Raw genomic sequence first — 27,874 nt, 5'->3', positions numbered from 1 at the left:
GGCTACATGGAGCTACGCGACTAGCGCCGTTCTCCGACTCCCCCCGCCCTACCCCACCAACAAGGGCTACCATCAGTCTCACACCACCTACAAACAATTACCAAACTCTAGCATTCTTCCCGCTTATCGTGCAACATCATGGTAAGTGCTCTTGCCGCTATACATGCCGCCAGGCTAGACAATCTACTAATCCTTGGGCCAGTCTTCGGAAGCACGACTCTACACCTTCTCAGACGAGACCAAGACCAAGCTACGAAAATTCCGACTCGGCACAAGTCGAGCCAAAGACCCGCAAGCTGTCATCTGTATGCTCAAGTGACCTTTCTATCATGTCTACCACAAGTTGCCTTGCCGCAGAGCAGTCCTACCGAGGCCGCCACACGGGCTTGTTATACCATATAATGGCGCTGACGCCTCTGCGCGCCAGACGAGATCGATAAGAAGACGCTCGAGATACGACCGGTAGATGGCGAGGTCTACTCAGACGTCCAGTCCCTTGCAGACGAGCTTCCCGACCATGCTCCCCGATTCGTGCTTCTAAGCTACCCGTTGACACTCGTATGCCTACCATTGACATGACTCACTAAAACAAACCACTGAGACAAACAGAACTCTGGACGATTGTCCGTGCCGTATGTCATGCTCTACTACCTCCCCATAACGTGCAACAGCGAGGTCAAGATGTTGTACGCGGGTGCAAAAGAGCTCATGCGGAACACAAGTGAAGTTGGCCGCATCATTGAAATTGATAGTGCCGAGGATCTGGAAGAGATTGAAGAGAAGCTCAAGGAGCAGGCATAGATTGCAGATGAACTAGCCACTGGATAGGCTTGAAAAGACACGACGTACATGCGAAACGACTACTCGACCACGCTTTTCGCACTACAATCCAAGACTCGATGGAGCACTCACATGGCCAGCACGCGAAAGAATCCATCGTATCATCAATGCCCCCGTCTTCTTGCCATTATCAGCTTTGAGGTTATTGCACTAATACTGCTAGCACTAAAAAGTTAGAGTCCATACCCCCACGAGCAGTCCTCTCAGCCCACGAACGCAACAACCAAGCATGACTGCCTCGACTGGTTTGTCAGCCGATAAAGACACAGGCGAGTAGGACGTACAAATCATGAAACATATCGGAGCACATAAGACTACTCCATGCGGTAAAGTTGTTGACGATTGGCACTATCTCTTGTAGCCTTGCACCCGCTTCTGACGCACACGCCTTCGGCTCAGCGGCTTGTAAGGCCACTTTATGCTAACACTTTGACGGCTCCAGGGATATTGTTTCTATAGCGCGGAGATTTCATCGTGGCTATGATCGGAGGAATAGCGACTTGCGTCTTTGGTGCACGGTGCCCATCCACCTCGCTGCTCCTGCCCCTTTTTTGGCGTGCTCTCCCGCTCTACCAATAATGATGCTACCCCACATGTTCTCGGTTTTGCGCTGCATCAGGGCCCAATGGCAGAAACGCAATTTCCTGGACGCCTGCTTCCCGCGAGATTTTTTTTTCCAGGGCTTCCTTGGCTTGTTGCGAGTTTGTTCCCTCTCGAGTGCAGCACTTGCTAGGTTAATTGCATTGCGTGGCCTGACCAACGGATGATATCATCATATACGACAGCACAGAAACATGATTTTCGTTTTCGTTGCTGACCTACTTTCAAGAGTATTTACGTCATTCGGTCAATTAGGAAAAAACGTGTGTTTCACATAGAGCCCCACAAAATATTCCCAGAACCCACTTTTCCTTGGCTAAAGGGGAAGGAAAAGGAAGCGTGCAAGGATGGAACACGAGGATGTTCTAATGCGATCGCCGCCCACAAAGCTATTCATTTCCCAGTGACATAGGCGACGGGTGGGAAGGCAAGGGTCGGAGCTTAATCACCTCATTTGGTGTCTTTTTTGGCACAGACTGCCAGTCATGGGGAGGGGTGAGAGGGAAGGGAAGGGAGGGAGGTGATCCAGAAGGGTTCAGGGATTCGAGTTTATGCACTACTACTTACTTACTAAGAACACCACTTTGCCCGCCCTGACGTGATCTTTCTTAGTCACCCTTTTAGGCATCTGCAATGTTAAGTATATCATACCATCTGATCAAAAAACCTTATCTCTGTATACAAATGAAATGATCGTTTGTTGTTTTTTCTTTCTCGGCACACCTTACCCACCAATCAAACTATGAAATTCCCCGATATCATTCACATATACCCCCTTCACGCACCAACCTTAAAAAACCCCCCACCACCACAATTTACACTTCCGTAATCGGAAATTTCTCCCCCAAGCTATTGATATTACTTTACCTCTTTCCTTGTATCTCTCCTTTCTTTCCTTTTTTTTTATTATTATTATTGACGTTTCTATCCTCATTTCGTAATCCTTGGTTTGCTGTTGTGATATTTTAGTAGTAATCACGGGGAGCTATAGTTATGCACATGATAAGCAGCAACGTTAATCATAGGAAAGATGATAGTTACTCAATAGCGATTAAAATATGATGTTAATATGGAAAAAAAAGGGGACGTGAATGTTTTAATTTTGTCAAGTGTGGTGCTCTGCGTGCATTGACGTATCTCGCCCGCCCCCCCCCCCCTTTTTTTTTGGTTGGATGTCACTGGGTTTTGAGTGTTTGGGCTGGTTTTGGTTCGCCATATCGTAAGATAGGGGAGTATCTGGTGTTGTGTGTAGGGTAGGGGTATCAGATGGGAGGAGGAGGTGGTGGTGGTGGTAAAAGGGGAGTTTTTTCAGTGGGTATGGGTACGAAGCAGGGACATGTAGTAGATATGGAGGACTCTTTTCTCGTGTTGATGTGTTTGGGATTGAATGGTGATGCCGGTGCTGGTGCTGGGTAGTTATGAGACGGCGGTGCATTGTTGTTGCAATGGGCTTTGAGATGCTTGAGCTTGAATCGATGGTGGTCGTATAGGAGCCTTGAGAAAGCGTTTGCTTACTTTGAGCGGTGTTCTTGGGGTCTTTGCTTTGTGTCGTGTATCATGTAGATTGATTGTGTGAGTGGTTAATTTCTCCCTGGAATGGTGTACGCGGGTGTGGTGGGTATTTACGCGTCAAACCTTTTTATCGCTTTGTTGGAAGTGAGAGGAAGTGAAGTTGAGGTTTTTCTGTCGCATTTGGATCGCTTTGGGGGAATGATGATTGCTCCGCGTTATTATCTTTTTTTCCCGAATCGTTTTACGCTCCATGTAGTGGATATAAGAAAGACTGTATTCAACATATCTCATACTCTAGATTACACGGATAAACCTACAAATGACATGCTGACATGTAACAACATTAACTCAAGTCTCGAGCAAATTTAGGATACAAAAGAATAGTAACTCATCAGTTACGCCATCCAACGCCAACCCCTCGTCTCAAAAGCACAGAAGAATCAAGATAGTATATACAACACCGAAGTTAAGCACTCACTCCCTCACCTCCCTCTTCCTTTCCCTATCCCACTCCTTCTGCTCCTTCAAAAACGCCTCCTTCTTCATCTGATACCCCTCATGCGCCTTTGCCCTCTCCCACACACCCCTAAACACTTCACTCGCCTCCAACTTCTCATTCATACCCACATGTCCTGTGCTCTTCTCCAACTCCCGTCCCGTCTTCTTATCATACTTCCTACCCCCAGCATGATTCGCGTACCTCTTCGCACGCGTCATGCCCATTTGCAAGAACTTACGCGCCATGTCCATGCCAATGAAGTCGTCCTCGTCGTTGTAGTGTAGGAACTTTTTGTAGATTGCAGATGAAGATTGGTGCGCGATAGAAGGAGTTTTGAAGCGCCAGAGAGGCAGGATGGAGGATTTGTACGGCTCGAAGGTTAGGACGCCGGTTTCGCCGCGGCCGATGCGGTACGTCATGCGTTGGGCTTTGGTGAGGGATTCGGTAGGCATCTTGGGCGTGTATTTGGTGGGGGCTGTAGTCTTTTGGTGGATACGTAGACAGCCATGGGAGAGTTGAATCGTTGTTGGTGAGGTGTTGTCGTCTGTCTCTGATGACGTAGTGCGTTCACGCTATGCGACGCGCCATCACGTTTCCTTTGTCACGCACTGCCATGTGATGTCCACGGGCCGGGCCTCAGTCTTGGTACGATCGGTGCCGTTGAGTGTACATATAGTGATTGACGTGCTATTCCAAGAATCGTGCATATTAGTCAAGTAGTCTCCGTACGCGAATCTGCGTTGAGTTGACACGTTATGGAGTCTAATATCCTCTTATTTACATTGTAATGCAACCATTTTTTGTAGTTTCGTGGTTTCTGCACATAAGTTGCAGTGGTATAGTTGGTCATTGAGTGAGGTATGTGACATTCACCAATTCCTTCACACTCCGCTCTTGTGGCGCACTGACATGCCCGATCCGGTGTATTACTTTTCCTCCCCAATCCCATTATTGATCTCCAGTCTTCCCCCATGGCCTACATATCGCCTTCTCTACCCTCTGCACAATGGACGGCTGCTGTTCTTTCTGGTCTTCCTCGTGGACGCCCAAGACCTGGCCAATCAGCCCACCAGGCTTAGGGACGGGACATTCGCGCTTGGCTGCCAGCTTCTCCTCAATCAGCTGCCTCCTCCTCCTTTCGTCGCTCAAGTTGTCTTCATTGATCTCGCCATCGGATATTCTCCGTCTACGCCGCCTTCTGTTTTCTCCTGTGGGGTCTGCTGAGTCGGCAAGTGTGCGCGGATCGACGGGGCATGGCAAGATGTGTGGAGCAGCGACAACGAGGAATGAAATCATCAGAGTCGATGTAAAGAGCGAAGTCGTCATGCGCGACCGTGGGTGAAGGTGAGGAGGCATGTTTGGTGGGTGGTGTGCAAATTAGAGAGCGGATTGCAGAGGCATTGAGGGGCTTGGTGGGCTGTCAACAGCGTCGCAGTGATTGACAAGCAGCGAGAGAGACGACACGAGGCCAATTGAGTTGCCTCGAGCAAGCGTAGACGTCGGGGGAGCGGTGGGCGCGGGGTTGCTAGTGATGAATGACTTTTGGTGGAGGGAAGGTCCAAAGCCGAGCTACTAGCTGCACGGCTCAACGCTGATCCCTGCATGTCGGAACACCCGCTGTGGATCTTATACACGATACCACCAGCCCACCATTATGCGCCTACACAGCTACTGAACAGCTTCAAATCGATATACGCATACCATACTTACAAGAAGAAGCTTACACGAGCATCTCTAGCACCAACCAATCCTCTTGGCTGCAAGATAGCCACGCGCTGCACGCGTTCCGCCACCAGCGATAGCACCCGCCCCCACCGAATTCTTCGAGATATATAGCTTTGCAAACAACCACACGTTGCGCCCGTTGTCCCAATATCCCTACGTTTGCTTCTCAAGGCACCACTACGTGCGCTCATAGCGCAGAACCGTCACCATGAGCGCTGGCGGTAGCGACCTCGACAAGTACGACCAGCCACTGAGCCTCAGCATGTGTACGCAGAGTACGGTACTGACAGCGATTATAGAGCCATTCAGCAACTCCGCGCATGTCGACCTATCCCTGAGAACCAAGTTCGAGAGCTATGCTACAAAGCACGTGAGCTGCTTATTGAAGAGGGCAACGTCGTGGCAGTCGATGCGCCAGTAACGGTAGGCAGCTTGTCAACATCTTCCGCCGGCACAGCTAACCTTATCATGTCAAAAGATATGCGGTGATATTCACGGACAGTTCCATGATCTCATGGAGTTATTCCGTGTTGGTGGAGACGTGCCAGACACAAACTATCTCTTCATGGGTATGGAGGAGCGCCATCTATGGCACCAACAATGCCTTGATTGACCAACTTGCAGGTGACTTTGTCGACCGCGGCTTTTACTCCCTCGAATCCTTCCTCCTGCTTCTATGCCTCAAAGTCCGATATCCAGACCGAATAACACTCATCAGAGGCAACCACGAATCAAGACAAATAACAACAGTGTACGGTTTCTATGATGAGTGCCTGCGGAAATACGGAAGCGCAAACGTCTGGAGGTACGGCGCCAAGCTGAAATTTTGCTAGAATGGCAGTTGACGTGTAACAGATACTGCTGTGAAGTCTTCGACTACCTTGCTCTTGGAGCTCTTGTCCAAGGCGCTGCGACGTCCCTCCAAGCCACCGATGGGCCCATCGCAGAATCCAGCAATGCGGAAAATATGCCTGACATTGACCAGGATATTGAGATTGAGACTTTGAACGCAAGCGGCGAGGTCATGTACCGCTACGCTCGCAACTCAGACTCCCACTCGAGCGCCGCATCGCAAATGAGCGGGAACTTGGGTTCGTCGTCGCCCGTCTCTCAAACTCCGGGACGCGTTGGCCCTGCAGGCACAGGCGCAACATCCTCAGCCAACGGCTCTGCGCGCAACGATACAGGCGCCATCCTCTGTGTACACGGCGGTCTGTCACCCCTCGTTGATTCAGTCGATAAGATCCGACTACTCGACCGAAAACAGGAAGTGCCCCACGAGGGGGCCATGTGCGACCTCCTTTGGTCTGATCCTGACGAGATAGATGGCTGGGGTCTATCACCACGCGGCGCAGGTTTCTTGTTTGGTGCAGACATTGTCAAGACTTTTAACCACAAGAACGATCTTAGTCTTATCGCAAGAGCCCACCAGCTCGTCATGGAGGGATTCAAGGAGATGTTTGATTCCACCATTGTAACGGTTTGGTCGGCGCCCAACTACTGCTATCGCTGCGGTAATGTAGCCGCCATCCTTGAGCTAGGCGAGGACGGTTCCAACGCCGGCTACCAGAGGAGATCAAACGGAGATAGAGGCGGAGGTGGTGGAGGCTGGGTTCTCGGCTCCAACGCTGGACCCAATGGTGAGAGGCGCTTGAGCAATATGCTCAACGACAACTTCCAGAAGAACAGAGATGGCCCAGGGCGAAGATACCGCGTTTTTGAAGCCGCGCCCCAAGACTCTAGAGGTATGCCGGCGAAGAAGCCCGTTGCGGACTACTTCCTCTAGGACAGGCATGAAATGGATGCTGCCGTGAAGAAGGCAAAAATCAGGGACTTGGGCTTGATGGGCGGTTTACTCACAAACAACGTTGTGCGCAGATCGCACAATGAGGCTGCCGAGTATTTTCTGTAATAGAAGATCCAAGGGCGTCTGGAGTTTTATTGTAGCGTAATTGGATTAGTCGTATCGGGGCGCGTTGTAGTGGACCAAAAGAAGTAGGCATTGTCATTATGGATACCCGAATCAATGATATGAACGGATCATTAGTCTCTACAGCCTATTTCTAACACCCAGCCTACCTGTGAGCGTTTGCTTGCAAGACCAAAAAGATGGAGATTTGTACGAGTTGCTTGTACGCCCCTCTTCAGACACCAAAAAAATAACCGACAAAAACATACGACAGCGGGGATTCGCCAGTGGTCACCCACCTGACTACTAGCTCGCCGGTAAACTGCTTAACTACAGAAGAACGGACGGGTTTCGGTGATCCAGTTTCCTATGGACGTATGTGCTTGGGTTGTGAAGATATGAAGATCATATCGTTGGTGTGTGCGTTGTTATCCTGTGCCCGTGGAGTTCAGTCACAACCATTTCCAAATATTGAACTTTCAAAAGAGGTAAATAGTAGAATTTCTCAACACGCTTTTTTAAACAGCCCATTGACTACGCCGCCTCAAGCTCGGTCCATACCGGTAAAGCACATACGGAATAGGCACCGTGAGCACCCCAAGACATCCCAGCAACGTCAAAGTCCAGTGCGTTCCTAGGTTCCTATACATAGGTATACCGACCACAGTCATGCCGCCCGCTGCAATATACCTGGTGAGCGCATTGAAGGTAAGCGCTGAGGCAGCGTACGCCTCATAGCTATCAATGATGTACATGTAAGCAGACATGAAGATGCAAATGTTGCTGAATCCGACGAGAACTGATGCCGCGAGGGGCGACCATATTGAGATGGAATTCTAATTTGCTAGTTAGAAAGGTTGTAAAGGGTAAGGTACGGTGGTGCTTACATAGTCAGTCCAGCCCATCCAGAAAAGGCCAATTGGTAGTGCGGGTGCGCCCACCATAGCGAAAAATAGTCTCGATTCTCGATGAACCAGTTTGCCGGATCCGTCGTCTCCGTCTTGTTTGAGTTGGTGGAGGGTCTGGCGGTAGGCGAGCGGGACTAGGATTGCTGAAAGCATGATTCCGATGAAGAGGCCCATGAAGCAGATGTTGGAGAGGCCTTCGTTGATGCCGTAGGTTTCTGCGAAGATGAAGGGGTAACTGGTAGAGAATTAGCATTGCTCAAGTCCCCCAACTAAAGCCCTTGAAGATACATACCCATCTAGAAAAGTGAACAAGATTATATACACAATTGTCAAGTACAATGTGAATGCTACAACGATAGGTTGCGTGGAGAGGAGGAATGGCCGCAAGAAGCTCTTGGACATGAGCTCGCCTAGCGAGGCATGTGATGCTTCTGCTGCTGTCATGAAACGTTCGTTTCCTGTAAGCTTGCGGAAACAGGCTGCTTTGTAGTGTAGGATTCGTGGAGCGAAGGATTCTTTTTTGAGAAGTAGGATAAGGGTGAACGTTGCGCTGACCAAGATCAATGTTATCCATTCAGCCCATCTCCAATCGACAGATGGGTCGTATCCAACATAAGCGCCTATGACGGGTCCTGTTTATCAATCGTCTTAGTAAAGCTTCTAAGATATGCTCTGTGAATCAGACAGGAGTATCAAGGACTTACCAAAAACTGGCCCACCAAATGCGGGAATGGCGTAAAGGGGGAGCGCAAATGTCTTTTCAATTGGATCCCACATATCTCCCACCGTCCCTCCCGCTACCGTGAGCGGAGCACTAGCGGAAAATCCAGCTAGAAATCGGAAAACAAGTTGAGCGCCAAAGTTCGGCGCCAAAGCTGCGCCCAGGATCCAGCATCCAAAGATGAATAGTGAAACAAGGTAAACGAGATACCGTCCCAGGAGCTCAGAAAGCGGACTAAGCAGCAATGCTCCCAATCCCATTCCGACCAAAAACAGCGCGGTAGCCAGCGATTCCGCCACCTCTGATACACCAAACTCAGCAGTCGCACTGGTCAACACAGCGGATTCGATCGAGGATGCGATAGTCGCCACAAACGCAACGAGGCAAACAAGCATGGTAGCGCCCACACGGTGAATCGTAGACCACTTCTTCGGATTAAGCGGGTCATTAGGGCCAGCCCAATCAACCTGATAGTACCTCCTCCCATTGCAATCCTGCATCAACGTGATACCTGGTATCTGCGTGAACGGCTCGCCTTTTGTTTCAACATGTCCAGATTCCTGCACTTCCTGTTCTTCTGGCGTCCGAGGAATATAGGTGGAAAATTCGTCGGGGGAGTCGGTTATGCGTGAGAGTTCTTGCTTGACATGTTGCTGGATGGCTCGGCGTTGAAGGAAGAATGCCATGGCGAAAAAAGGCACTTCTCAAAGCTTTCAAGAAAGAAGGAAAGAAAAGAACATGACACTTTTTATGAATAGTTGGAAAAAAGATCCATTACTAGGTATTCTCCACTTGATCCTCAGTTCCCCGAGAAAAAATCGAAACTCCGTGGCGTATCCGAGACCACTCCCTTCGAGGCTTTACCCACCGCTCCGCCTTCATGACAATATGTACGCGCTTGCGCTTAAAAATGGGTCCTTATCGGAAAAGTGGTGATAGCAAGATGGCATGGCGGGTCTGGAATTATGGGTTTTTGTGGCTTGTGGGTTGAAGCTTGGACCCTGTGTATGACGATGGAAGCATGCTTTCCTCGGAAGGGGCAACACGTGTGGGAGAGAACAGAATTAGTGGCGGGTATAGCTTATTTCCGGGAATATATAAGTGGGTATTATTTGAGCCGCATGGTCACTACTTACTTGTGTGAACGGTTACGGTTGTGAGAAAGAAGAATAAGAGCATGTGGGGCACTGAAAAGACTTTGCATCTATAAGATTTCACCGCCACACATCAACCACAGAAAGGATGAATATGTAGGTAAAAGATAATGTGACTTGGCCAGCAATTTATGGCTAATAATGCCTGTGGAATTAATCAATTACCAAGTCGATGCCAGATCAGTCACCGCAAACCCAATACCAGAGCTCAAGAACCCTAGCTAAGCCCTATCTACATTCGCAGTCTTCTCCGCATTAAACTCTGCGTTAGACTGGTACTCGCCTTCGGGAAGCTTATCAAGACTCTCATCTTCCTTATCAAGCGATCTAAACGTCCACGTAAACCCAACATAACCAAGGAACGTAAGGATAGCGATACCCGTGTACAACCACACCAGCAGCGGATCATCAGCCAAAGGCACAAAGGCTTGGGCAATGGCAGACGAAAACGCGTGAGTGAACCAGAACATACCCGTCACGAACGATCGCATGTTCCTGGGTGCCTTGGTGTACGCATATTCCAATCCAGTAATGGAAGCGAAGATTTCCGAAAAGGCGATGAGGACGTATGCCGGGACTTGAGTCCACACCGATAGGTCTGGGGGCACGTCACAGCTGCCTGCGTATTTACCGCAGGGCGACTTTTCGTAGATGAAGTGTTGGATGACTGCAGCGACCACCATCGAAAGCAACGCGCAAACGAAACCAGCTTGGATTTTCTTCAAAGGCGAAAATTTGATGCCCCAGTGAGCGAGCTTGGGATAGATAACCTTGTCGAAGATCGGGATGAAAATTAGAAGAGTGAAGGGGTTCAGGTTGTGGACAATGTCGTTTGGTACGCCGTTGAGTTTCATGGTCGATGCCTGGGAGACCAAGTTACTTGTCCTAGATTGGAAAGACTAAAGTCAGCTTGAGTTTCGTATACTGCAATAGGGTTCAGGACGCACATTTGACTATAAGGCAACCAAAAGATAGGCAGCCAGAGGAACACCTCGCAGGCCTTGATACCACGTCGGACCTCTTCAACCCACGCATCGTCAAACGTCATCCACGACGGCTTATTGGCCATTTTGCTCGGCTTCGCGCTGTCCCAAATATTTGGATCGGAGAAGTTCCTCCATGTGCGCATGGGGTTTATCGAGAAACGACCTTTCAAGACCAATCCGTACACTCTTAAGGACTTGAGTAGTACATCGCCCTGTGGCGGCTTCTTGACGTAGTGTTTGCTGAAAACGACCATCAAGAGTGGGCAGAATGCAAAGAGAATGGTTGGCAGTGTGAACGAAAGCCAGAATCCTACGTATTTTTCGGCGTACACTGAGAGGAAGATTAGCAGCTATATCGCCATTGTCAAAATCAACCTACCCATAGAGACTTGACCAACCAATGCTCCCACATTGATCAAAAGGTAATAACGCATATAAATCCTGGAGTAGGTGATTCCAGGGTCGACAATGACACGTTCTCCGTTTGGCTCGACGCGTATGGTCGCCCTTGGGTGACTGGCCTCATATTGCTCCGCAATGAGCGGCGAGATACAGCATTTGAACAATCCAACACCCGCACCAAATAAGATCAGACCCAGGATAAATGAAGCAAGAGCTCCGTTCGGGTTTGGTCCCATGACTTGAGGGATGGCAGCGATGATGATCAAGATGTGTCCCAACGTGGCAACGCAAATAGCCACGTAAATGGTCTTGAACTTGCCTAAGTACTCATCTGCTAGCCAGCCACCTAGATAGTGTATTTAGCAGAGATATAGCGAGTTTGAAAGGAGGACTCTTACCGACCAAAGGCATGATATAAGAAAAGAAGGTGTTAAATTGAGTCAGACCCGTACTGGCACGTTGACCCATTCCCAATGCTCCGGGCTGACCATCACCAGCGGCTCCAGCTTCGGGGAATGGTCCTGTTGTAGGCAGTGGCTGCTGAATGAAATTTACAAAGACTGCTGTTGTTCCGTAGTATGCAAAACGCTCACACATTTCGACAACTCCGATGACATAAACTATCCGTAGAGTTGAAAATTAATCTGAATGATACAGAAAGATATTCGGGTAGTATACGTACTCATCCAGCTGACCTTTCCATAAACGCGGCGAAGTGTCGCCCATTCTTCATCGGTAGGATACTCCTCGCCATTGGGACCGCGAAGACTCTCAGAAGTTTTCACAAAGCTGTCTTTCTTCTCAAAACTTGCACTTGCTCTCACATCATTCTGAACGGCAGGGGTGGCTGCCAGAGCGGCATCCACAATCTCTAGATTGGCACCGGTCGACATTGTGACGAGCGTTGAGTGAACGGACCTCAGTCCCGCGAAAGGAGGCCATTCAAACTATTTATGTCGGTCCTTACGACACAATTCCTTCGCCTTGTGAGCTGCCTCATTTAGCAAAGCCGTCAACGATATGCCTCTGGGCACCGAAGAAGCTGTCCAACATGTCGAACGCCCAGAGATAAGCATCAACATAGAGAGCAAGGTAGTTCTTCCAAAACAATCCTTCAATCCACTCTCGTGGCGTTGTGCGTGTGATTGGTGCAGAGTAGTCTTGGATAACGGGTGTCCGTCCTTGGCAAATGCTGCTGTGCTGAGCCAAGCGCAGAGAATCCAATTACATGTGCTGCTCAGATGCAAGAGTGCAACTTGTCCCACCACCTGATAGCAGCCGAGAAATTCACGATGTATGGCATTCTAACCCCAAGGATCTCTTGATCAACGGAGAACGAACACCTTCCTTATCAAGTGCGGTCGACGCTCTGGGCGGAAAATACAAGCTTCAGATGCGAAACTCTCGACACTTGGGTATTTAAAAAACGACCTTTCGTAGAGTTACTTGTACTTCCTCGAGATTGCACGCGATCTGCTCCACCGCAAAGCTAACACATGGGAAACCACACGGGCGTTGAGAGCTGTAAGATGTGATGCTAGAATGACGAAATGTGGTGTCTCGAGCAGGTTTAAAACACTATTAAAAGATATTGAAAATAAGTTGCATGAGATTGGTAGTGATTGTGTTCGTGTTGTGATGCAGCAGAAAAGGTCGCCTGACTCCAAAGTGCCAATCCTACCCCACTTTCTACTTTCAATACCAATTACTATGTTAGGACACTGACCCGGAACTAGATATTAATGCAGAAAACTAGCCGACTCGTAGAAAGATTGTCTTGGTTTTTAGCCAATACAGAATCCTCGACCGCGGAAAGAGATATGCAGAGACGCCTTTATTCACGTTCGTTTGTGCTCATATGTGACGATAAGATCTAACCTCATCTACAATCATCATGATGGATAATTCAAGTTGACTTCCTGTAGATTACTGGCGGTAGGTCGATCCAATGCTAAGGTGGCTGAGAGATAGATATGATCACCTTCGGTGCCGAATCAATACGTTTTTTGCAGTGTGGGGTTTACACTTGTGTGTTATCGTAAGTATAAATAACCGTCTTGAGATCTAGAGACGGAAATCACTATTTTGCTTGCAAAGATTTTGTCACTGTGTTCATATTGCGACAGGAAGTTGTGAAAGTCTGAATCAATCTATACTACTAGGCTTGTATCGACCTCAAGAACCCTCCTCACCAATCTTGGAATCACATGGCATTTTTCTAGGACTCGCCTAACAAGGTTACAGAAGTACGTAGAATGCATAGCGCCTAGAAGTTTTGAGCAAAACTATGCTTGTTCGTGGTATATATGGCGACATGAACAACGTCATCTTGTACGCAACTAAAAATTGGTTTGACTGTACTTCAAGACCTAAGTAGATATAGTCTTCTTTCTCCCCTGATTTTCTTTCATTTGATGGAAATCAAACTTCAGATTTCTCCTTTTTTTCGCCTACTGCGATATTTTGAGCTTTTCTGGTTGCGCTATGCTAGTCTCGAGGGAAAGGAAATGTTGGTGTTTGTCATGTGACCTGCAGACTCTGGCCAACTAACTCGACACGGAGCCCCCAAACACCTTACTCAGTGCGGACTAGACAAATAGTAGTAGTGTTGCCTCTCGGGACTTAACTATGGCGCCTTCCTTTATGCACAACGACCTCTTAGTGATCGCCATTTACAGCTAGGACTTTGGTCACCATCTGGGCTGGCATAGTTCTAAAGAAACGACCCAGCGCCCTACCAACCCTACACAGCACTTGACTGCACTACAATCCGCATCCCAAACTGTTATCACCATCCCATTTTGCCGAAATGGATCCTGAAGTACCCGCTAGCACGGATATTAATGAACTCACACTCTTCAGAGAGGCAGTATCCAACAAGCCTCTGGAAACCCGTCTCGCGCTCATCCGCGCTGCTCTGGCCGCAGGGTTCTCTCCCAACGAACTAGACCGCCGCCCCCGTGCTGAAGGTCGCGCACTAGACTGGGCGATCTGCGATGGTCGTTCTGTCAATTACGCTGTGCTCAAGCAAAATCTTCCTGTTGTTGAACTACTGCTCGAAGCCGGCGCCGACCCAAGGCTTCCTTCGAGGGGTGGCTCCTCGCCGATTGATTCTTTAGAGGCCTGGTTCAAGCAGTATGAGATTCATGGGGAGACGTGGGCAGAGGAGGATTTGGAGCTGAAGCCGTTCTTTGAAAAGGCATTGGAAGCCATGAAGAGGACGAGAGATGAGCTCAATGGTGAGTTTTGCACTGATGCCCTGTTGTCGGCTCATTATTTGTTCGCTAACTCAAGGTGTGAATAGCGAAAGATGCTGCTGAAGTTGCGACGAAAGATAAGAAAGAGAGCTCGTTGTCTAGCAAGCTGAAATTTTGGTGATGCAGTCTAAATACGATAGATCACATTTGCAGGCTTATCATCATGCGAATGCTGTTTAATAGAGGGTGATTTTCTCTAGATACCCCCCAGACCCATAGATTTCAGGCACATCCATCAAAATCCGTGCTGCTTACTTAAGAATACAATGCAAAACTAGCTCACGAGCGTCTCAAATCCATTAACGTATGAATCATACCCTAAGCCGCACTCCTCAATTGTCAAAGCTCATAGCTCATCCCTCTTTCGCTTTCCGTTAGCCTCCTTTGGAACGAAATCCCAATTGGTACCAAAGTCCGGCATATCGAAATCTGATTCTGCCAAGACCTCTTCCTTCTTCTTAGTGCTCACCGAGGTCAACGCTTCTAACAAGGAACCGTCATCTAGGTCGATTGCCCATATCATGGTTCTGCGACGGATAATGATATTAGCACATAATCGGGCCAAGAATTCGCAGATCGACTTACCCTCCCAAGCAACGCTGATTTGCATAGTCTAGCTTAATCTTCAGCGTCTCAGCATCATCAAAGCTTGCCCATTGATTACCGCCCCAGGTGACAATCTTCGCTGCAGCTTCGAGATCGTGAGAAACCTTTGCGCCATCCTCGATGATCTTGTTGATCTCAGCGGCTGATAGCACACCTGGGGTTCCTGTGCATTCCCCACCCTTCGCACCCTCAGTGAACTCACAGCCCGCACTCATGCAGTTGGGATCCTTCATCGTAAAAGCTAAGTGTGAGAGTTAGCATCGACACTAGCAGGTATGGGAATGGAGATTTACTTCGACCGTAGAAGCCTAGACCCATGACTACGCGAGCAGGGTTGATGTTGTTTCTCCAGAGAAGTTCGAGCCCTAGCTGAATTTCGGTAAGGTTGGTGTGTGCGAAAGCGTATGGACCGATGCTTTTGACTGTACTGTCCCAAACACCGTCTGGATAATGCGAAGTCAGCATATTTTCCCCCATTGCAAGAGATGAAAACTGTCTTACGGATGTCATAAGTCATGATATTGAACCAATCTACCCATGGCTCCAGCTTGATGATGTCGAAGCCTTTCATGTACCAGTAAGATGCTGGCTAGATGGGAATTAGTTACGTGAACTGCTTAGTTTGACGAAAAGCCAACTTACGAGTGTGAGTGTAAGGCCGTAGTATCGACCACTGCCGTTAAGGTGGTTGCGCAGATTCTTCAAAAAGGTTACATAATTCTCAAAATCTTCCGCAATCCCTCCACGGTCCTCTGCAACAGGGTATTCCCAATCGATATCAACGCCATCAAAGTTATTGGCTTTCATGAATGTCACTAGCGATTCGAAGAATGAAGCTTGTGCAGAAGTGGATTTCGCAAGGTCGGAGAAGGTGGTCCGGTATGGGCCAGGATCATTCATAGCCCATCCACCGATAGCTACAGTAGACATAATCAGTAACAGGTTAAGTAGGAACTAGGTTGTACTGACCGATCCAGACTTGAAGTCCGGGCTGCCTTTCCTTCAGTTTGGTTACTCTCTTGTACATTTTGGCCGTCTCAGCATCCATGGCATCGATGCGGAATGTTGTTGGGTTGATAAGCGCGAATGCAAAGTTGATATGAGTGTATGCTCCAAGAGGGATGTCTTCCGGTGGCATAGCTTTGCATCTATCAGTATAATATTAATTAACAGAGTACAAAATTGCTTACTTCCACACGGTCTTTGCATATTCCAGCCCTCATAATAGCCTATGAGTTTCTCATCCGCAGTCCTCGTATTGCATTGAGGCGAGGGTGTGACAACCCCATTACAAAAGTCTGAAGTCGTGCCACAAAAGCCAAAGTCGCTGCAGCACACGTTGAGAGGGCATGTTGAAGCATTGGACCACTGGGCTCCCCATCCAGGATCACATTCGCTTTTGTAGTTGCATGTGGAAATACAACCCTCACCGCAGAAGTCGGGACCAAGTCCACAAACAGCTTTGCCAGTCGTTGGGTCTCTACAAAACTCGTTAGTAAAGCGATAAGTCTTTTTCCATGGTGGACGAACAGCGCTCCGCAGCATCCTATCTTGCAACCCTTCGTCTTACTGCATGTAAAGTCATCGTCCTCGGCTGCTGCTTCAGCGCCACCTTGGAGAGCGAACGTGCGAAGGCTGGGGTTCTCTTGGGCCAGAACAGAAAAGAAGCTGATTGACTGCAATCCCAAACCAAGCAATAATGCCCGTCTTGTAAACGATCCGACCGCCATGGTTGTAAAAAATTCACAAAGTACACTAGGTTACGGCGATGTTTTTTTTTTCACAAACTACGAAAGAAAGAGTGGCAATGGACTTCAGTGTCAACAGCGAGGGGACTTCGCCGAGCTTGCTTCACAACCATTGCGACTGCAAGCTCGGGCATAGACCATAATGGCCGATCTAATTTCAAAATGGTGCTAGAAAGAAACAGTTCCTGCATTCCCCTGCAGGCAGCATCTGCTAGTTCGCGGATGATCTCGTCCCTTACAGCATGGAAGCAGTGGCAAGCCAAGATTAGTGGAGAGTATGTTGAATCTGTTCTTTGTTTAGCACTCGAGCTAGCCTATCATAACTTGATGTCAATTATTGGGGTGAACAGAAGGCCTAAATGCGGGCCCGGCAGCCAGGATTCTGTCGGCACCTACCACATGTAGGCTTGGTGGCCTGAATACCAAGTCTTCATAAGATGTCTGTTATCTGGGGCGGCCTTACGGCGTTGGGGTCTAAGATGCTAGTGAATCGGCCCGCGCCCTGACAGGCCCTTCGCGAACATCGATCCAACTAGCCCGTTCTGTTGTATTGGTATTGTAATTTACACTTAGCGTAGCCCCTGCATGAAAATTGCATCCTTGTCTATATGTCCCACAGCTACTCGGCTTGCAATCACTTCCATTTTGATCGCTTTAGTGCATACACTACATACTAGTTTGTTCCGCCGAACTGCCGCCCAAGGCGTGCCATCGATGGATACTCGGTTTACAACTCGGAAGGAGCCTTCCTTCTGGTCTGCTTGCCTAAGGCTGCCAGCAGGGGTAAGGATATTTCGAGCATGTCTGGACTGATGCCAGGGGACGATGCTCATTAAACGGAATGCACAGTCTATGGCTACCGTACCACCTACTTTGCCTGGAAGACCTTGGCATTTTGCTGGCACGAGGCTTCCCCCATCTCAACGTCAAGTTCATACCAGCTCATACCTGAGCTTTTGGATGATTGACGACATATTCACTCATTTTTGCCATGGTTACGATGTCTTTCTGGTGGCGCTTCGTTGCCGCGTCGATTTTTTTCAAGTTCAGTAATGCACAAACCAGCAGCCCTACAGGACCTACACACCCCAACATTGCCAAAAATTGCAATGCTTTCCATACTGTTGTCAGCGGCGACGGATGTTGGGCAGTGGAAACCAAATATGGGATCTCGCACGCTAACTTTATCAAATGGAACCCTGATGTTTCTGACGACTGTTTGACCAACTTCTGGCTTGGTTCGTCATACTGTGTCGGAGTTGGTGCACTCCCGAGTTCCAGCATCAGGAGTAGCTCTGCGAGTAGGCCAGTTACGAGTTCCAGTATCAGGAGCGGCTCTTCCAGTGTGCCAGTCACGAGTGTGCCCAGCAGTACGATCAGCTCATCGAAGACCTCAGCAGTAAAGTCTTCTAGTACACGGAAGCCTGTTACTCCTACTGCCCCGTACTCTATTCGAGAGCCGGTACACACATGGAATATCTCAAGCACTACGGTGGAGACTGCCTTTCCACCGAAGAAGACACAAGCAGGACAGGTTTCGTACTGCAACAACTGGCATCTGGTGTCAGCTGGAGAAACATGTCAGCAAATCGTCGGTGCAGCTACTCGAGCAACAATGGCACAGTTGTGAGTCAAACTCCTACTTTGGTATTAGTTAAAAGAAGAAAACTAATTGCTATTGTACGTAGTCTTGACTGGAACCCAGCCCTAGATAGTGACTGCTCTGGACTCTATGATGGCTGGTGGGTGTGTATTGGCATCCAGCCGCAGTCCATGACGGTGACGTTCGACTACACCACTACCGCCGCTCCTGTGGAAGTTCCCGAGCCCACGGCATATACGCCAACAACATACCAGGATGCAGACTCCAGCTTCGTAGCTTCACCAACCCAAGCAGGCCTTGCCTCCAACTGCAAGGCTTTCCATCAAGCAAAAGATGTAAGAATCCAGTATCTCTAACGCGTAGATTTACTAACCAAGTGTGCTTTAAAGGGAGAAACTTGCAGGCAGGTACTTCAGTATGGTCTCGTTTCGCAACAGCAGTTCTTTGCTTGGAACCCTGCGCTGAATGGCAACTGCGATGGCTTGTGGTTGAACTACTACTACTGTGTGGTAGCTGGAGACGCTCTACCTGCACCTCCTGTGGAAACAAAACGGCCTTCTTCGGTACCCCAAAACCAAATTAGTACCTGCAATACATGGTACAAAGCAGATGGCTCTGAGACCTGTGACGAGATTGTAAGTATGTATGGCCGGTTCTCGAAAAATGACTTGATCAAATGGAACCCTACTGTCGGAACAAACTGTGGGGGTATAGCTGCAAACCAGTATCTCTGCATCGGTATTCCTGGAACACCGACTACTCGTACAACCGGTGTACCGAGTACCACTGCTCCCCCCTCTGAAATGCCTACACAGAGTGGCATGGTGGATAATTGTAGTGATTTCTGGCTTGTCTCTCGGTAAGTTGTAACTCTTACAGCGTGCGATATTCATACATACTAATGGGTCCACCAGATCGGATACATGCGCTTCAATTGCTAGCAAAAAGGGATCTACAGAGCTTCAGCTCTTGACCTGGAATCCAGCACTAGGCACCTCCAAGTGTACGAACCTTACACCAAACTTTTACATTTGTGTTGGCGTCGCGAGTGGAAGTGTGACTACTACGAAGCCTACGACTTCCAACTCCGCATCATCCAGCGGCCCTTCTGCACCTGTTTCATCTAGCGCAACAACGTCGGCTGGTGGAGCTATTACCACACCCTCTCCAACACAGGGAGGGATGGTTGCTGGTTGTAGGAGATTCTATTTCGTTCAGCCCGGCGATGGATGCTGGGCCATTGCCAACTCCGCTGGCATTGCTTTGAAGTAAGTCGGTGGACTCTGTTATGTGCAAGAGTGTTTACTAATATTGATTCTCAGTGACTTCTATAAATGGAACCCAGGGGCTGGTTCTGACTGTTCGAATCTGTGGCTGGACACCTGGTACTGTATCGGAATTGCTGGGCCAGTCACTACAATCTCTAGTGGGCCGCCCGTGCCAACATAGCTGCTAGCCTTTGTTCCATAGCTGTGTTATGCGTAGGGAGAGTTTGATATTTTGTAGTATTAATGCATACATGTATAATTAAACGGAACTTTATCAAGACACTATGATCATTGAAGGGCTACCGATGTTGAGGTTGTCCCTATCATTTCTCTAAAATAGTTCAGGGTATCAACAAGTTCCTTATGACTTGAGATAGTGCTTTTTCAGCTACCATCACATAGTGAACAGCGTATCTCCGGGGCAACTTGATGAATATTGGAGCTGAAGATGACATTGATAAGAGACATATTACTTAGAAGTGTAAATAATACATAAAGAAAGAAGGACCGGTTTGCCTAAAATAGCCAATCAGGAGTCACTGCCGCTGCACCCATTTGTAAATCCTCCAGAGGCCATGACAACTTTGTTGTTTGCAAAGCACCTTGCCTTAACCCAAACTGGGGTGCGGAAGCTTGCAAACCATTCATAACCGTTTTCATCCGGTTCATCAAAGTATGAGAACCCCCATTCATGGACACCCAAGCCCAAGCATTTTCTTGTTTGGTCAAGAATGGTTTCTTGTCCGTAGTCCCAACTGCTGAATCCAGCACCTGCATCCCAGGTTAGTAAAGGTTAAAATTTTGGTGTCGGATCATAATGTACCTCTGATTTCGTAGTAGCTCCAGAGGAATTTGTAGTCTCCGTTGCATGAACCGTATGTCGCCTTCACCGGCCATGGCCTGTTATCGCGCTTGACATTAATCTCATACGTGTAATCGTCTCGGCGCCATCTTCCACCAAACTTCCAGTTTAGCGGGTTCTCGGGATCGTTTCCATCACAACTGTGAACGATTCGTTGGAAAGATTCGATACAGTCATCTTTTTTGAAGTCGCCAGCGTCCTGGCCGAGCTGCAAAACAAAGGTATGTTCGTCCAGTGTGCCTGGGTAATACGTGAATTCCCTTCTCCAGCCAACTTCGTGATCAGGCGCGTTGACATCTGTGCCACAGAACTTTTCAATGCTCTCGTTCATCCTGTCACCTGTTACATAGCCTTTGCGCCCTTCTTTTTGCCAGCATTTGAACTCGTCTGTGACGGCACACGTCTCAGAGTCTTGACCGAGTACTTTGGCGCGAAGATCAATGCCTTTGGCAAGTGCGAATGAGGCAATGGTTTCGTGTCCCAGTTCATTAGGATGGAAGAGTTTACCAAAACTGTCGGGTAGTCCTAAGCCCAGTGTCGGGTCAAACCAGTCATTATCTCCTGGACAACCGGGTGGTGCAGGAGCTCGTTTGTTGAGCTTATGGATAACTTCTGCACCGGGAGAAGATGACTTCCAAAGAATACTGTTGTAGATGCTCGGGTCAATTGTGTCCTTGTTCGAGGGAAGTGTGCCATTCTCGTGCATTTGCTTGATATCTTCTTGTCTTTTCCTGAGCTCGTCATGTTCCCAACTAGCCAGATCCGTTGACGGTTTGAAGAACTGGAGGTCTGGTTGGTCTGAGTCGGGATATTTTCCGCTTGAGGACGGATCGCACATCTGACCTTTGACTCCGTCTCGCACCCAAGGATCCCAGTTCGAAAATCCGATTTGGTATTTGATAGACTCTTCGTCGCGCAAGATGTATATGACGTCTCTGATCGCATTGTTGATGGCCAAAACGAGTTTGTTGAACCTTTCTCGTCGCGCAGTTGTGAGCGTAAGAGCAGTCTTGAACCAATATTTGGGAAGCCATCTACTAAATGCCCACGACTGTTTGGTGGCACAATCATCATTCTCAGTATTGAAGAACTGGGAATAGCCGTTATACACGACGACCCCATCTTCGGCCATCTTATCGTTGAGAGCCAACAGGATCTGCTTGAGATTGGACTTGAGAATGGTATCGATGTTCTCTTGGGCTTTGTCGATGATTGCATTGCATGTCTCTTCTCCTTCGTAGGGAAGCATAACGCATTTCTTGATCATTCCGGCCTAGAAATTTGTAAGTGCATGTCCGAAGATGAAACCAAAATGTTTTCAAAAAAAGATGCAGAGTACCATACCAAGCAAAGATCATTTCCACCAGCAGTCATGATAACCATGTCGATGTTATCCTTGAGCTTTTCGACTTGCTCAAAAATCTGCACCGATCGGTCCCCGCTACATGCAGGAAACTGGAAGTCTTTGACTGAGGATCCGATTGTGTTGTAGACCAGCATTGGATATGACAGGTCATAACGCGAACACAACCAACTATTTTCATCGTGAAACACACTGCCTAGATGGTTACCTGAACCAATCCCAGCAGTGAAACTGTCTCCTATTGCAACCAAGCTCTTCACCCAGGAGTAGTCTGTTGGGTCTCCGTCTCTTCTCGGACGGACTACTGGTTTGCGTTCCAAGATATTCGAGATTGATCGTTTGTTGACACTTTGTCGCTGGGGTTTTATGGCAGCCCCAGAGGCTGTGGAAATGACTGACGTGAATAATACTGTCCAAGCCAGTAAGGGAGCCATGATGCCGTAAACGAGAAGGTCAGGCTTCTGCGAGATTCGGATCAATGATAGGTTGGTTATCCTTTCAAGAGATAATTGTAAGCAGACTTCGAGAAAGCAGCCGGGAAAACTCACTTAAGCAAAGCCCTCCTTTGCTCACCTGTACAAATGATGAAGACGAAGATGAGCCTTTTGCAATAACAAACGACAATCTTGGTGGGAGAAGCAGTAGAGCCGAAAGCAAACCTGCCTATTCCCTGTCCAGCAGCATACGGCAATCTGAAGAATTGATAGGAGTATGGTCGCCTGAAAGTCGAGGCATGGATCCAAAACTTCTAATGCTGGTATACATTTGGGCCCGTTGCACAGCCGTGTCCCTACCGGGTATCTTGTCCGCATGCATGCAACGAAATGCTTGTAGAGCTAGGCTACGGGAGGATGCAGGGGCTGCATAAAGGTTCGCACTAGCGTAAGTTGGCCCACTCACAAAATATGGGGGACGCGCCTGGATGCTAGCGGCTCGGGACGCCTGATTGACCCTGAAAAAGCATCCAAGGCCCGAGGCTGATGAAAGAAGATGAAAGTTAGGGAACTTCAGGGGATAGGATTTTCAAGGCCTCCACTCATGATCGGAGATACGCGTTCCGCGTCATACACTTTTTGGCTGTCATAAGGTTAAGAGAAGCTTGACGGATCTGATTTCTTACGTCATCCAGCACATATGTACATGCTAAGGTACATGCCTCAGAAAACTGAGTGCGATACAATCGTTCTGTATAGGCGGGGTGCTTCTTCATCAGCTTATCGATCTCGTGACATTTCCCGTGTTCTCAGATATTGCACTTGGCAGCCTACATGCCCACACATCCATTGAATCAGATGCACCAAAATTGCGACGTTGCATGCAGATAAAACCCTGCATATATTTTTTAGGCGGCCTCTATCGAAAGCGGCCTTACCAGGCACCTTCCTCGTGGCGCGAGTGCCGTCCTTGGTCTGGGTTGATCTACTGATCCTTCACTATCATCTCGGCCCTATCTCGCCACTGTGCCGGGTCAGGCGTTCCGCTGTTTTGTTACGGTATCGTGTAATTTACTGGGATCGGCTTTCGAGACAGTCTTGAGCTGCGAAGCTAATGAATTTGACCAACACATGACAGCACGGCTGGTTGTTCTAGCATGGATTGCAAGGATAATTATTCATTCTAGTTACCCGTTTGCACTTGTGCCACTCTTCAACAGTTATATTTAGCGCATGTCAATATCTATGCCTTGGCTTTCCCTTTATGGAAGGACCAAACTAGTTCTCTTATGGTGGAAAATGATGGGCGCAGCGCACACAAGGTCTCTTGAGATACGGTACTCGCAATCGTGACCTGCTGTGTTCTCGTGGTCCTACTCACCAAGTATTTCCAACTGTGACATGTCGTAAAGACGTGACTCAATACATTCGGTGAGCACACCTGATTCCTACCATGTAAAATGTAGCTAATTTGCTCATAGTTTTTATTGCACCATGGGTTCTTCCATCTTAACACTCGTTTTCTCTACTATCCTGGCCGCTCATCCTGTTCTTGCAGGGAGTCGTGCCTGGGAATCTTCTATCGTTTATACTCCACCCAGTCACACTGAGCTGCATGGCGACCTTTTCGTACCTGAGAAAGAGAATGCGACAATTGGCACGGGCTCTCGGAGGTCTACGAACATAATCAAGAAGCGCTATGTGACCATCAACCCAGGTGCCGCCAACTCGGACGACCGCTTGTGGCCAAACGGCAAGATTACATATTGCTTTGAGTCGAAAGCTACAAAAGAACTTTTCTTCGAAGATCTGCTCGAGGCGAGAAAGCTATGGGAAAACTCAGGGCTTGGATCTGGCTTTGACTGGGAAGAAAAGGATGAGTCGTAGTAAGTTGATCCCGATAAGAAACTAATTTTTGAAGATTGCATCAATTCTGACAGAACCTTTGTAGCTGTAACAACAACGCGAACAGGCCGAACTTCCTTCTCATCACCAAGAGCGATGGGCTGTCCTGTACTGTTGGCATACCGCCTCTTAATAAGATGAGCGGCGACCCAGAGAACAGAGGGCCTCTAATGAGACTGACTGCCGATCTTGATATTGGAAAGCAAAACTTGGTTGCCAATTTTGCGCATCAAATGGGTGTAAGCATCCCTTCATGTTTGGTTCATCGAAGCCCAGCTAATAAGAGATTTAGCATGCGTGGGGCCTGCATCATGAGCATCAAAACCCAGCTTTCTGGTCATCTGACTACGCTGCTGCCGGCGGAAATGTCTTCGGTTCTTCAAATTTCAAATGCCAGAACCTGAAAGACTACGCCAGCGTTGCTGCAACACTGACTGCCGATCAAATGAAGAAAGCCTGCACTTCGAGGGCTTTTGCTAAGGCTCATCGATTCAGCGCTGCTGAGTATCTCCCATTTGCTGATTCAACTGCATACAGAGCAAGCAAGTCGGTTACGGAACCTGATTGGGACTCTATCATGATCTACGATAGTGGTATGGGATCAGTCTTGACCAAGCCGAATGGAGACCAGATCAAGCAAGTCCTTGCTCCTAGCCAGCGCGATGTCGAGGGTCTAAAACTGCTTTATGGCATTTCGCCCAAGTCAAAGTTCAATCCACTTGGAAGTAAGTCTAATTCCAAGAGGAACAAGTTCAATGACATCCGTAAGAAAGAGAGGGACAGTGGGTGTGGAGAGGTCCCCGATGATGATCCGAAAGGGCAAGTCTTGTGTACTCCCGCTACCTGCGGTGGAGGCTCTTGCCCGGCTAAGAAAGCGCGAGCTGTAGAGGCCACAAGTAACCGGAAGGCATTGCCTCGTGCAATCCCGACAACAGCAGACCCCGTGTTTGGTTTTCTGAACAAACCAACACCGGGAGGTCTGGACGCTTTTGCCCAAGAGTTCTTCGATACCAAACCTTTCTTAGTTGACTTGGAGGATGTCGACAGTCGTGAGCGTTCCACTTCTATCTTCATGCAATGGAAACAAGGTCCGTTCATGGCTGGTGTCATGGGCCTGTATGGATGTACATCTGTGCTGTTGACTTCTCAATGTGGCATGTTTATGGCAAGAGACCGTTAGCCTTTTTGTAAGATATCCTTTAGCTAACAAGAGACAGTCGCATCATTGGGAAAGTTGGTGGAAGGGAAAGGCGACGGAAGAGCAATTCCGAAATGCAGTCATTAAGCCGCTAGTAGAAGGCGATATCGACAATCCCTCCTTCCTAGGATTTCCTCAACTCCCCAAGGATTGCTTAACTAAAGAGAAGAATCTCAAGGTATGAATCTCCCTTTTGTACTCGACAACTGGAATTGCCATATACTAACGACATCATCAAGGCAACCATATTCACACCAACCTTTGTCGCCGGGACCACATCAAAGTACCAGGCAAAGGTAGCAATGCTTGTCTCAGCTGTTGCTGAGTCCATGTCAATAGCAGATTCCGATATCAAGATCCAACTTTATGACGCTAACGTGGACGACAATTACAAAGACGATTGGCAACAGGTCAAAAACACCGACACAGCAAGTGGCAAGGTAATGCTGACTTACAACAACGACATCTTCAATGATGGGAACAGGGCTGCATACCAAGTCTGGGGTGGAGCTTTAGTGGACGGTGTAAAGCAAGCTAACAGTGCTATCACTGAAGCAATGATGCAGGTGAGTTGTGATTTTTCTGTGCACCATCATTCCACGTTTATTTGCAATCGCCGAACGAACGAAATTTGCTCATGACATGGCATATACTGACTTTGAGCTCTAGGACGATTGGAAACCAAACTTCTCAAGAAAACGAGCGATTCTAAGATTCTTTGGTTTGGCCTAGGCTAAGCTTCACATTTGACTTCACTTTCCCTTATTTCGCTTCGCCTCCGCTTACCTTAGTCTCATCTCTTCTTCATCTATAGCTCTTGAATCAAAGCTTTCATGTATCATCGATGCTTTTCGTAGTTGGAGTTGTTCCCTAGCTAAGACGTACATTATGAGCTCTTCAGTGAAAGAAGGAGGTGTGCAGTGAAAGATACACCCACACAATGCCTTTGATGGGCTGGGAGACGATTCACTCCTTACAGCCGCTGTCCCTTATAAGCGTCTTTTCTCCCGAATACATATGTCATTGTCGCACAATTCACTCAATTACCAAGTTGGGAGTCTACATTAATTTCATAACTGCCCTAGAGGAATTTCCTTCAATCCGCAACTGGTCACATGTGTCGCGCATAACCATTCACTATGGTTTCAGTAACAGAAGTTTCTGGTCCACCCTCATACTCTGGCCCAGCAACGCGAAATGCTCGCCTCAATCAGTCATTATCTATACGCCATCCTCAATTCGGGTACTCTCCATCAATCTTCTCTGATATATTTCCTTTGACTGCTCTTCCAGTCGGCTCCTTCGTACAACCTTCATTCGGATTTAATACTGACTCTAGACACCTCTCTGGGCCCCATACTCGAAACATGTCCAGTCAGTCACAGCCGTCCTCCAATTTTGATGAATATTCCTTGAGAAATGTGCGCGCTGTGCGCCAAAATCATCTGAGTATGCCCGACCACAGTGAATTTGTTGCCGCTGCGATATCGAGACAGAACACAACACAATTATCTAGTGCGATGCAGTCTAAGACCAAACCGCCGCCATACCCACTGCATGACGAGACCGTTCATACTCAGTCAACCAATATTGTCCATAATTCTTACGATATATATCTCCGTCAGCCAACAGCAGAAGACTTTCTCCGACAACAACATCCACTACCACCACCGCCAGTGGAAGTATGCGACATCGGCCAAGATCTGCCAGTAATTCAGCCAGACTCTTACCTAGAAATGGATCAGCTTGAACAGCCTATTGAAGGTCCTAGCAATTCCCAACCTGGTGAGATAGATACAGATACCCCAACGCATCCTTCCACCAAGTCTTCGCCCGAGCCATCATTCTCATATCACACCAGCCGCGTACAATCCATCGACAGTGACATGTACCAGCCAGGGCTAGGCGGTCTACACAAGATCTCGAACATCCAACGCAAAACCTCGAAGTGCAGCAAAGTTAAAAACGCGGTGAGCAGGTTATATCCCTTCAGGAGCCAACGGCGGTTTGGGAGTACGACAAAGCGATAGAAGATGAGCACGGCCCTTTGTTCGTTTCGTTTCGGGGCATCTACTAATAAACTAAGCCGCATAATTCGGCGGCAGGTAATGAAAGAGTCAACATGTCTGGGAGTCTCTGGTATGCGCACTTGGGATCACACTCTATCGTATGCGCGTGGAGATGGTAGGCCTGAGATTCAGTTTATCCTCCCCTGCTCTTAGTATAAACACCCAAAAGTCAGCTATTGCATTCACTGAAAACGCTTCTTCTTTTCTCCCAAATCACACTCCAACACCAACTCTTTGTGCCAAACAAAAACAGTGGCAGTTGCATTCATATCCCGTCACCAAACAATGGTACTAACCACGTCAGA

At 48.2% G+C, this 27,874-nt stretch overlaps 14 protein-coding genes across 14 annotated transcripts; 8 read left to right on the top strand and 6 right to left on the bottom strand.

Moving 5' to 3' along the window:
- Positions 1–199: 199 nt before the first annotated feature.
- On the top strand, positions 200–801 carry COCCADRAFT_107848 (uncharacterized protein; the record flags this gene model as incomplete). The annotated part of the gene is made up of 3 exons (XM_007718567.1): positions 200–305; positions 428–558; positions 610–801. Coding segments are annotated over 3 exons (429 nt in total), but the record flags the coding sequence as incomplete, so codon positions are not given.
- Positions 802–1,433: 632 nt separating this feature from the next.
- COCCADRAFT_107812 (uncharacterized protein) lies at positions 1,434–1,607 on the top strand (the record flags this gene model as incomplete). Its single annotated transcript, XM_007718566.1, has 1 exon — positions 1,434–1,607. One exon carries the CDS (start codon positions 1,434–1,436, stop codon positions 1,605–1,607), a length of 174 nt encoding a protein of 57 aa, XP_007716756.1.
- Positions 1,608–2,615: 1,008 nt separating this feature from the next.
- Positions 2,616–3,903, bottom strand: COCCADRAFT_40621 (uncharacterized protein; the record flags this gene model as incomplete). Its single annotated transcript, XM_007718565.1, has 2 exons — positions 2,616–2,618; positions 3,439–3,903. The coding sequence occupies 2 exons, from the start codon at positions 3,901–3,903 to the stop codon at positions 2,616–2,618; spliced, it is 468 nt and encodes a 155-aa protein (XP_007716755.1).
- A 496-nt stretch (positions 3,904–4,399) lies between these two features.
- COCCADRAFT_107817 (uncharacterized protein) lies at positions 4,400–4,777 on the bottom strand (the record flags this gene model as incomplete). Its single annotated transcript, XM_007718564.1, has 1 exon — positions 4,400–4,777. One exon carries the CDS (start codon positions 4,775–4,777, stop codon positions 4,400–4,402), a length of 378 nt encoding a protein of 125 aa, XP_007716754.1.
- A 607-nt stretch (positions 4,778–5,384) lies between these two features.
- On the top strand, positions 5,385–6,962 carry COCCADRAFT_107807 (uncharacterized protein; the record flags this gene model as incomplete). The annotated part of the gene is made up of 5 exons (XM_007718563.1): positions 5,385–5,413; positions 5,476–5,599; positions 5,655–5,745; positions 5,801–5,981; positions 6,032–6,962. 5 exons carry the CDS (start codon positions 5,385–5,387, stop codon positions 6,960–6,962), a joined length of 1,356 nt encoding a protein of 451 aa, XP_007716753.1.
- Positions 6,963–7,603: 641 nt separating this feature from the next.
- COCCADRAFT_107805 (uncharacterized protein) lies at positions 7,604–9,400 on the bottom strand (the record flags this gene model as incomplete). Its single annotated transcript, XM_007718562.1, has 4 exons — positions 7,604–7,921; positions 7,973–8,228; positions 8,286–8,625; positions 8,698–9,400. 4 exons carry the CDS (start codon positions 9,398–9,400, stop codon positions 7,604–7,606), a joined length of 1,617 nt encoding a protein of 538 aa, XP_007716752.1.
- A 689-nt stretch (positions 9,401–10,089) lies between these two features.
- Positions 10,090–12,149, bottom strand: COCCADRAFT_8770 (uncharacterized protein; the record flags this gene model as incomplete). Its single annotated transcript, XM_007718553.1, has 5 exons — positions 10,090–10,753; positions 10,816–11,185; positions 11,234–11,602; positions 11,655–11,876; positions 11,939–12,149. 5 exons carry the CDS (start codon positions 12,147–12,149, stop codon positions 10,090–10,092), a joined length of 1,836 nt encoding a protein of 611 aa, XP_007716743.1.
- A 1,916-nt stretch (positions 12,150–14,065) lies between these two features.
- COCCADRAFT_29897 (uncharacterized protein) lies at positions 14,066–14,576 on the top strand (the record flags this gene model as incomplete). Its single annotated transcript, XM_007718561.1, has 2 exons — positions 14,066–14,495; positions 14,551–14,576. 2 exons carry the CDS (start codon positions 14,066–14,068, stop codon positions 14,574–14,576), a joined length of 456 nt encoding a protein of 151 aa, XP_007716751.1.
- A 283-nt stretch (positions 14,577–14,859) lies between these two features.
- COCCADRAFT_107847 (glycoside hydrolase family 18 protein) lies at positions 14,860–16,849 on the bottom strand (the record flags this gene model as incomplete). Its single annotated transcript, XM_007718560.1, has 8 exons — positions 14,860–15,040; positions 15,099–15,360; positions 15,413–15,562; positions 15,621–15,708; positions 15,762–16,036; positions 16,089–16,259; positions 16,310–16,599; positions 16,650–16,849. 8 exons carry the CDS (start codon positions 16,847–16,849, stop codon positions 14,860–14,862), a joined length of 1,617 nt encoding a protein of 538 aa, XP_007716750.1.
- Positions 16,850–17,912: 1,063 nt separating this feature from the next.
- COCCADRAFT_63726 (carbohydrate-binding module family 50 protein) lies at positions 17,913–19,559 on the top strand (the record flags this gene model as incomplete). Its single annotated transcript, XM_007718559.1, has 5 exons — positions 17,913–18,212; positions 18,258–18,493; positions 18,556–18,805; positions 18,860–19,329; positions 19,385–19,559. Coding segments are annotated over 5 exons (1,431 nt in total), but the record flags the coding sequence as incomplete, so codon positions are not given.
- Positions 19,560–19,631: 72 nt separating this feature from the next.
- Positions 19,632–19,871, top strand: COCCADRAFT_53237 (carbohydrate-binding module family 50 protein; the record flags this gene model as incomplete). The annotated part of the gene is made up of 2 exons (XM_007718558.1): positions 19,632–19,738; positions 19,793–19,871. Coding segments are annotated over 2 exons (186 nt in total), but the record flags the coding sequence as incomplete, so codon positions are not given.
- Positions 19,872–20,267: 396 nt separating this feature from the next.
- COCCADRAFT_8766 (uncharacterized protein) lies at positions 20,268–22,397 on the bottom strand (the record flags this gene model as incomplete). The annotated part of the gene is made up of 3 exons (XM_007718552.1): positions 20,268–20,509; positions 20,562–21,873; positions 21,945–22,397. 3 exons carry the CDS (start codon positions 22,395–22,397, stop codon positions 20,268–20,270), a joined length of 2,007 nt encoding a protein of 668 aa, XP_007716742.1.
- A 1,692-nt stretch (positions 22,398–24,089) lies between these two features.
- On the top strand, positions 24,090–25,092 carry COCCADRAFT_70068 (uncharacterized protein; the record flags this gene model as incomplete). The annotated part of the gene is made up of 3 exons (XM_007718557.1): positions 24,090–24,280; positions 24,349–24,562; positions 24,595–25,092. Coding segments are annotated over 3 exons (903 nt in total), but the record flags the coding sequence as incomplete, so codon positions are not given.
- Positions 25,093–26,639: 1,547 nt separating this feature from the next.
- COCCADRAFT_107826 (uncharacterized protein) lies at positions 26,640–27,530 on the top strand (the record flags this gene model as incomplete). Its single annotated transcript, XM_007718556.1, has 1 exon — positions 26,640–27,530. One exon carries the CDS (start codon positions 26,640–26,642, stop codon positions 27,528–27,530), a length of 891 nt encoding a protein of 296 aa, XP_007716746.1.
- Between the last annotated feature and the right edge of the window lie 344 nt (positions 27,531–27,874).

The sequence above is a fragment of the Bipolaris zeicola genome (assembly GCF_000523435.1).
Source record: "Bipolaris zeicola 26-R-13 unplaced genomic scaffold scaffold_240, whole genome shotgun sequence".
Lineage (NCBI taxonomy): Eukaryota > Fungi > Ascomycota > Dothideomycetes > Pleosporales > Pleosporaceae > Bipolaris > Bipolaris zeicola.
The sequence above is the reverse complement of the archived record's forward strand: the minus strand, read 5'-3'. Positions and strand labels throughout refer to the sequence as shown.